At 27.2% G+C, this 9643-nt stretch overlaps 1 protein-coding gene across 1 annotated transcript; it reads left to right on the forward strand.

The window, feature by feature from the left end:
* Positions 1–216: 216 nt before the first annotated feature.
* Positions 217–2430, forward strand: LOC145095038 (protein FAR-RED ELONGATED HYPOCOTYL 3-like). The gene is made up of 7 exons (XM_079032981.1): positions 217–569; positions 683–878; positions 1146–1482; positions 1561–1625; positions 1810–1934; positions 2052–2073; positions 2134–2430. Exons 1-7 carry the CDS (start codon positions 217–219, stop codon positions 2428–2430), a joined length of 1395 nt encoding a protein of 464 aa, XP_078889107.1.
* Positions 2431–9643: the final 7213 nt, after the last annotated feature.

Raw genomic sequence — 9643 nt, forward strand, 5'->3', positions numbered from 1 at the left:
ATGTAATCGTGGTGGTAAACAGAAAAAGAAATCTTGTGAAACATTAGGTACAAGTGGTGTTAGGAGGAAACGAAAGTCGAATTCAAGAGCTATTGGTTGTCAAGCAAAGATTATATTTGAATCTGTGTATGGAACTCCAGATTATAAAGTTTTTTAGTTTAATGAACTTCACAACCATCCACTTGAGAAGAGAAGCGATTTAGAAAAGCGAGAAAAATGTCATATTCAGAAAAAGAGTTTATTGTGCGTGCTTCCACATCAAAAATAGGTCCAACTATGGGTCATAAGTTGAGGGCAAGTCTGAGAGGTGGGTATGAGTTTGTAAAGCCCAAAGTAGTTTACTATAAAAATTTATGGAGAGATATCAACAGGGTTATTGGTTATAAAGATGCCCAAATGATAGTAAACACAATGAATGACCATCGAGCTCACTATCCAAATTACTCATTTGAGTTTAATTGTCAAGATGATGTTTTGGACTGTATGTTTTGGGCTGATGAAATGGAGAAGACATATTATGCTGAATTTGGCGATGTTATCTTGTTTGATGCGACTTTCCGAACAAACAAGTAAGTTATTTTAGTTACTTTTGTTTATAGCTTATTCATATATGTATATTTTTATATTCACTTATTAATACATCAAAAATTTACTTTAATGAACATTTTTTCTTGTGTGGTAGGTATCGAATGGTTTTTGTTCCGTTTACTGCTATTGACCATCATCAAAAATCGGTTACTGTTGGATCTGGGTTGCTAAGCAATGAAAGCGTTGAGTCTTACTCTTGGTTGCTTAAAGCATTTCTTAAAACTCATGGGAAAGAACCAACACTTGTTTTAACCGATCAAGATGTAGCAATAAAACAAGTTGTTGAGAATGTGTTTCGTAATTCAAAGCACCGATTATGTATGTGGCATATAATGAAAAAGTTGAAAAAATGTATTATTTTAATATATTTCAAATATATTACTTATTAGTATATTAATTTATGAATATTGATTGTTATTTTAATTATTATTATTTATTCATTTATGAATATTTTTGTTTTAATACAGATATCAGATGATTTATTTACGAACACGGACTTTAGAAAAAGGTTTTCGAAGCTTGTTTGGGACATTAATATGAAACCTGATGTTTTTTAGGTGAAGTGGGGTTTGCTTATGAAGGAATTCAATCTTGAAGACACAAGATGGTTTAAAGACATGTTTACAATACGTGATTCATGGATACTTGGATATTTTAGTGATATTCCAATTCATGGTTTGATGAACACTACATCGAGGTCAGAGAGTATGAATTCATTCTTTAATACATACTCAGAAAGTGGGAACTTACTTTTGAATTTCATGATGAATTACGACACTACCATTCAAAAGCAAAGGAATACTCAACGAGAGCTTGATAAGGCATCAAAGAAAGCATCATATAAAATGCAAACACCTCGAGAAATAGAACTGCAAGCATCAAAGGTTTATACAAGTACATTATTTTTTGAGGTGCAAAAAGAAATATATAAAGCATGTTTTTTCTGTACATACTCATATATTGGTATTGAAGATGGTTGGGAAGTTTACATTGTGCAGCACAACAACAGTAAAAGTGATTTTAAAAATGAATTTAAGGTAATTTTACTAGTTTTTTTATGAAAAATGTAATAATATTCATATATGAATATGAGAATATTCATATATGAATATCAATACTCATATATGAATATATGAATATATGAATATTATATGAATATATGAATATATGAGTGTTAATATGATTTTTTTTATATGAATGTAAATTTTGTTTTTGTATCAGGTTGAAATAAAAGCTAAAGACAAAGAAATAAATTGCAATTGTGAACATTTGAAGCGTATGGGTGTTTTATGCAGACATGCTTTTACAATAATGATGAGATGTGGTGTTAAAGAAATTCCTAAAAGGTACATTTTGAAATGATGGAGAAAGGATGTGATATCAAGAAATTATCGTTTTAGTTCTGTTCAATCTGATTAAGGTGATTGTGAGAATGTAAAGCTAGTCAATGATTCATATTATAGTTTTGAATCATGTTTGGATATTGTAAGAGATGACAAAAAGTGATTGGCTTTGTTTGCTGAGAAACAACAAATGTTGTTGAAGGAATTTGAGAGTGATTATATTTCTCCTGGATTGAAAAGCAAGACAGATGGTGAAGTCGTATGCAAGCTTTTGGGTGTTACTATTCCTATTCTAGAAGAGATTAATATTCATGTTCTTGAAGTTCAAAGCAATAAAGGTTCTAGAATCAAGAAAAGAATTCCAAGTGCTGGTGAAGTAGCATATGAAAATTCTAAAACAGAGCATAGAATGTGTTCAGGATGTGGAAAACGAGTTCCACACAATTTACGTATTTGTCCAGAAAGTGTTGGAGCTGCTAAATCAGCAAAAGACATTTAGGGATTTTTTTTAATGTTTTTTGGTTTTATTCATTTATGAATATATGTAGATAAAAACAATAAACAATAATATTCATGTATTAATAATACACATTTATATTGATATGGTAATTTGATATGTTGATATTTGTTTTTTAAACTACTATAAAATAAGTTATATTTCTTTCCTGTATGTTGATATCTGTTGATATTCATCTGTGTTTTTTAAATTACTATAAAATAAGTTAATTTGATATGTTGATATCAAGTCATTGGGGTTTGATACTTTCTTTTGAGATTGCATTTGCTCTTGGATGGTTTATTTCTTTAAAGTATCTTACAAACAAATTTTTCTGATCATTAAATAAAATAAAAGTTAGATATGTAATAAATTGGTTCTTTTATGTTGTTGTGAATTCGGTACATACCAAAGGTTTTAATATTACTCCGTATTTCCCTTCATAACCCCACTCAACTGCACTGTTGTCTAGAATTTCAATTGATGGTTTCTTTAAGTTGAAGACAATCACCAAAATGTGAGCACTTCTAACAACTGGAAAGAATACCTGTTTTTATGTATATAATGGTAAGTAGTTTGTTGATAAAAAATATATAAAAAACAACTTTAATTAACATACCGTGTCAATATCTTTTATGTTCAAGATTTTTTTGTACCCATTAGTACTGTCATGAAAGTTCTCCTTGAATTTTTCATACTTTCTTTCATCGGACAATGTTGAAGTTAGATAAGCAGTCTGTAACCAATATAATCATATGTGAATTTCAGTTGAATATATATAATTATATTAAAGAATACATCGTATTTTGTATAATCATATGTGAATTTCAGTTGTAAAAAAATATAATATTCATAAATGAATACATCATATTGGTGTATTCATTTATCAATAAAGAAGGAATTAAGGTTAGAACATAAACTTACAGAAACTCCAACTTTCAAGAAGAGTCTGTATGGTGAATTTCCAAAATCTCTTTCTAGTTCTTGGTGGTTAAGTAAATCAGACCAAGTGTCTAAAACTTCTCCAAAAATCTCTGTGTTTGCATATAGACTTTCCATAACTGCTCTTTCTGTTATCTGACCATATTTTGTCTGGACAACCACATCTCTGCAAATATATAATCAAAATGTCTTAGATTATTATCTATATAATAATCATATATTAATATATATATATATATATATATATATATATATATATAAAATAATGTTACTTACGATGTATTGCTTTGATGGTCAGTTTGGGTTTTGTGTCTGTTATTCTGCATTTGAAAGGTGATTTGAAAGCATCAGCAAGCTTCTTCTCTCTTGGTTGATCCAGATCATGCTTTGATGGTCCTACTTCAGTAGGAATGGATACAAAGATTGGATTTGGATTAAGAACATTTTTCTTTGCTAATCTAATAACAACCTTATGATGGTCATCTTTGATTTGTTTCTTTGTAAGTGGTTTTGTTGGTGAAGATTCATTAGATTTTTTACTTGAAGTTTGATCTGAGTCTTGACTGAGACCTAGACTAAAGCTTGGATGAGTATCTGCATGCCATGAGATTTATCATATATATAGTTGTAAGTTAATTATAATATCTGAGTTTATATTTTGAAATGTTTATCCAAATTGTTATCTCCTTTATTTCTTTTTGTGTTGTCAGGTTTTTCTCCTTTCTTGTTTTTATTTTCTAACTTTTTCTTTCCTGAAAGATAAAGCACTTTGATTAAGTAATTCATATGTGAATAAGTAATGTATTCATTTATGAATAAGTAATGTATTCATTTATGAATAAGTAATGAATATCATTATTTATGAATAAGAAATATTAAAATTTTATTTTTTTTGTATATTGCGTTATTTATTTGTGAATAATAAAACTTATTATATTCATTTATTAGTGATTCAACTATTTACCTTTATCTTCTGCATTTCATTTCTCAGTTTTTGTATGTTTATTTTCACCTCCATTTTTCGTGTTCTTAGCTTCTGTTCCTCCTTTATTTCTATCTTCATAGTTTTCCTTGCCAGAAACATATACATCATATATGAATATTTTTTTTTTATTTTTTATTCATTTATATAGTGTATTATTCACTTATGAATAAACAACGTTATTAAAAAACTCAATATAAATATTATAATATATTTTAAATCATTCATTTACCTGTATCATCTCCCTTTGTTTTTTCAACTTTTGTTCCTTGTTCATGTACACCTTATGATTTTTCCTTTTCTGCAAGATTCATTTAATGTTATTTATTAAATATAATTAATTAATGAATTAGTGAATAAATAATAGGTTGATAGTAACATACCTTGAATAACTTGACTGATCAGAGTATTAGTTTTTACTTCTAGTCATTGGTGACCTTGGTCAAAATTTAATAAACAAAATTGTTATTGTGTATTAATATTTTTATATATTTTTTTAAAATAAAAGTAAAACAAAACTTACGTATATCAATATTATCCAAAATAGTTTTCATTTCAGGGTCATTCCAGATTTCATCTTCCTGACTATTTAAACTTGAAATTCCAACTCCAATGACATTATCCACAATGTTGTCAACAACTTTATCCAATAAATTTTCATTTTCAGTTTGTTGAATAGTCTCTTCATTATTATTTGTTTCTTCAGCATCATCATCTTTTTTCTCTTCATCATTGTTATTTTCATTGTTCTTTCCATCTTTCCCTTTTACTTCAGTTTCACCTTCTTTTTTATTATTATCTCCATCATTCTTTATTCATTCATTCTCTGCTTCATTTGAGTCAAGCAAGTAATCCACTTCCGTTTGACTTCCATCATTATCATTTTCTTCTTCATGATTTCCTTCATCATCTTCATTTTCTTTTTGATCATTTGTTTTTGACCCATTATTGGTGTCAAATTGATAACTTCCACTCTAGTTTGATTACTTGGAAATTCAAAAATAGTTGTGCATTATGTTTTTTCTTCACCAATTCTATTTGTCATCTTTTCTTCAAAAATCCTAAAACTTTCCTTTTCAGGGATCTTTATTATCGCATCATTGAGCTTTGAATTCAGCTTTTCCTTCATCCTCTCGAAACTATTAAGCATTTTTGATATTTTTGATATTTTTGATTCATATGCCTATGTAATAAAAAGAAGTATGATTAGAATTTAATGTAATCATATATTATTAACATGTTCAAACTAATTACCTCAACATAATGATCATCATCTTTATCAGAATCACTGTCTTCGAGATCTGTATCTCCTTCATCTTGTTCATTAACCAAATTCTTCGTTTAATTCTCCAAATCAAAATCTACCTTTTTCTTGTTCAAATGTCTCTCGATATCTAATCTTCTCTGACCTCCAATAACAAGTTGTTGGATGTTTACATGTTACTGTTAAAGCTTATGAGTGGATGTTATCAGCATAGAACAACTGCACATAAATGATAACTAAATGATATTCATATATGAACAAGTAATATTATTTTTTACTTATTCATATATGAATAAGTAATGTAAAGCATTACGTGTGAACAAATATATTTTTCTTATTCATATATGAATATTCATTATTAGTTTATGAATAATCAATATTATTAAAAATTGAGTATAAACATTATAATAACTTACCACCAAGAAACCTGAAGGTCCAACAAAGAAGCTGGTATCTGAGTATGGTATGTATGAGTTTTTTTGTTCTGACAAGACAGTCCAAAACATAGTTGCACCAGTCTATGTTGCTGATATCTGTTTTTCTTGAAATATAACACAAGGGAAACAGGTTGCATCTTCCCATTGATGTTGACTCGCAAAACGTGTTGACAAAAAGAACTAAGAAGTTCGATTTGAAATTGAAATCAGCTTGTGTGGTAGAAACAATAACATTTTTGATTGCACTCAGTCGGATGATTGAATCTTTTTTAAATTGTTGCTTCCATTCATCATAACTTGTATCATCCTTAGGCCATTGATCCAGTTGTGTATGTTTGGTTCCACCAATTGGTATGCCCAACATGTCATGAACAGACTCTGCTGTTACTTTCAGTTCCTTTCCTTCAATATCTATCACCATTCTCTCAGAATCAAATTTTTGAAGAACATAAAATCCCAGCTTCAGTGGTATATATGTGATTTTCATTTTTAACAAAGCTCCAAAACCCATAGATCCTACAGATTCTTTTTGTTCTTTGCTTATCCCAAGGATTATAGATAGTAATGCCTCTGGTGAACATCTGTTTTTAATTGAGTAAAATTCTTTTACCATTGGTTATTTTTTTTTTTTGTCTTTTTTGATTGGTGGCTCCTTTTTTATTACCTTCTTCGATGGATGAATACTTTCAAAATCAGAGTCTGAATCTTGTAGTTGTTGTTTTCAGGAGTTTTTCTTTTTGATGGATGTTTTCTACTTTGATGCTTTATTTTCTTTGGTACTTTTGTTTCTTTTTTATCTGGGAAATGAAAACATATAATATTTGAATAAGTTATTGATATATGAATATGATATATGCTCGTTGATTTATTAATATTTATTTATTACAAAAATATAACTAATATACACAATTTTATTCATATATGAATATATTAGATATGATAGGAATTTTGTACCTTTCGCATTTTTCCTCTTCAAATCTGTTTCTATCATAGTTGTGGGGTCTTTATCAGAAATACAAATCTTCTTACCTTCATGAAAGAGTGAGTAGAAGATAAATAATTTTAAAATACATTTTACAAAGAAAATATATTATATTCATAAATGAATATAGAATATTCATTTATAAGATATGATATGTATTTTATACCTTTTTGATTTTTCTGCATTGATCTTGTTTCTCTCATTGTTGGTGAATCTTTATCGGAAATGTTAGTGTTCTTACCTTCATTCAATAGTAAGTAGAAGATAAATGAGTTTGATATTCACGAATGAATATTTGAATAAAACATATGTATTCATATTTTTTTATTCTCATATGAATATGTTTTGTTATATTCATATGTGAATAGAACGTATATAAGTCATTCTTGTTGTATTGACATTTGAATAATGTATGTATGGCAGCAAGTTATGTTCTATTCATATGTGAATATAACATACATATTCACATTTAAATATTTGAATAAAACATATGTATTTATATTTTTTTATTCTCATATGAATACATTTTGTTATATTCATATGTGAATAGAACATATATAAGTCATTCTTGTTGTATTCACATTTGAATAATGTATGTATGGCAGCAAGTTATGTTCTATTCATATGTGAATATAACATACATATTCACATTTAAATATTTGAATAAAACATATGTATTTATATTTTTTTATTCTCATATGAATACATTTTGTTATATTCATATGTGAATAGAACATATATAAGTCATTCTTGTTGTATTCACATTTGAATAATGTATGTATGGCAGCAAGTTATGTTCTATTCATATGTGAATATAACATACATATTCACATTTAAATATTTGAATAAAACATATTTATTCATATTTTTTTTTATTCTCATATGAATATGTTTTGTAATATTCATATGTGAATAGAACATATATAAGTCATTCTTGTTGTATTCACATTTAAATAATGTATGTATGACAACAAGTTATGTTCTATTCATATGTAAATATAACATACATATTAACATTTGAATATTAGTTTTGTTTGTGTCCAGAAGTAATTAAAACATATTTTATTTACCTTTTTGATTTGTTCTTGTTTTTCGCTTATATGTATTATTCACTGTTGGTGTTGTTTCTGTAAGGATAAATAGTTAATATTAGGAACACATAAGCGAAATCTGAAGTAACGTTTGTATTTTGACATAATAGTTTTGAATAAAGATGAAAAATGAAGAGATGATGTAAAATCATTTATATATCAACTAATAATGGATGATTCTTACAAAATTTTCAAGTAAATAAAGTAATAACGAAGGAGGGGTTACGAGAATGAACGAGTATCATAAAAAATGAAGTAAACAACCTTTTTTGAAGAATGAACAGTGTGAAAACAATGTTTTTAGTTCTAAATCAACTAATAATTATCAAAGATTACGAGAAATTTCAAGTAATCAAGTGATAATTTTAGAAATGATTCGAAATCGTTAAAAACTAGAGAAAAAACGCCGATGGTTACCTTTCATTGTCAAGAGTGAGGAAATGGTCTCGTTCATGTTTTCATCGAAATACATTTTTCTTCGTTTATGTTATTTGATGCTTCTGCAAATGGTTTTCTTCTTATCGATTCTTCTGCAAATGGTTTTCGTGTTATGGTGTATCGAAGAGGGAAATGATGCTTTTCTGTCGAGATTTGACTTGTTATCAAATTACTCAAGTGCCCTGATGATTTAATGTTTTTGTATTATTTACAAATTTGCCACCGTTCATTAATGTATTTGGATTATTTACAAGTTTGCAACCGCGCGTTTTTTAAGCTCATTAAATGATTGACTGAAAATGGTTCTCCCATTCTCAACCTTTTTTTTTTCTCAATTGAACTCTTATATATATATATATATATATATATATATATATATATATATATATATATATATATATATATATATATATATATTTACTATCTTATAAAACAAATCCCACTATTTCTAAAAATAGATTGAATAAAATAATAATATTTTTTAAGACGTCCAAATCATTAAGCTAATTGTACAACTAATCACTAATAAAATAATATTAAAATTTAAACAAACTCCTATAAATCTTCTCTTCCAAGGTTTTGACCAGATCTTTTTTCATCCAAATAAATACTCAACACCCTATAATTTGGTCATTTCATGAATTTTCTTTATTTGTAATATGACATGTTTCCTAAAACAAACTAATGATTGAATTGAAAATAATCACTCCATCGAAAAAAAATTAACTGTCGAAACAAACTAGTTGTCGCCCGCCGCTTTGCGCGGGTAAACGGCTAGTATATATATATATATATATATATATATATATATATATATATATATATATATATATATATATATATATATATATATATATATATATATATTGAATTCCAAATACAATTGGACCACTAGAAAATTTTTAGTCACGTTGCTCCAAATATTGACTTTAAAGAGATAATAATGCATTTTGTGTTTATGGAGAATGATTGGGACCTGTTGTAAAATATGAGGATCCTATTTCATTTTTTAAATAAACTTTGTTGGGCAAGTTCGTGGAAACACTCGATTAATTAATATCTATTTCCTTTAATATTGTA

The sequence above is a fragment of the Lactuca serriola genome, chromosome 3, assembly GCF_051521515.1.
Source record: "Lactuca serriola cultivar US96UC23 chromosome 3, Lser_US96UC23_V15, whole genome shotgun sequence".
NCBI classification, from domain to species: domain Eukaryota; kingdom Viridiplantae; phylum Streptophyta; class Magnoliopsida; order Asterales; family Asteraceae; genus Lactuca; species Lactuca serriola.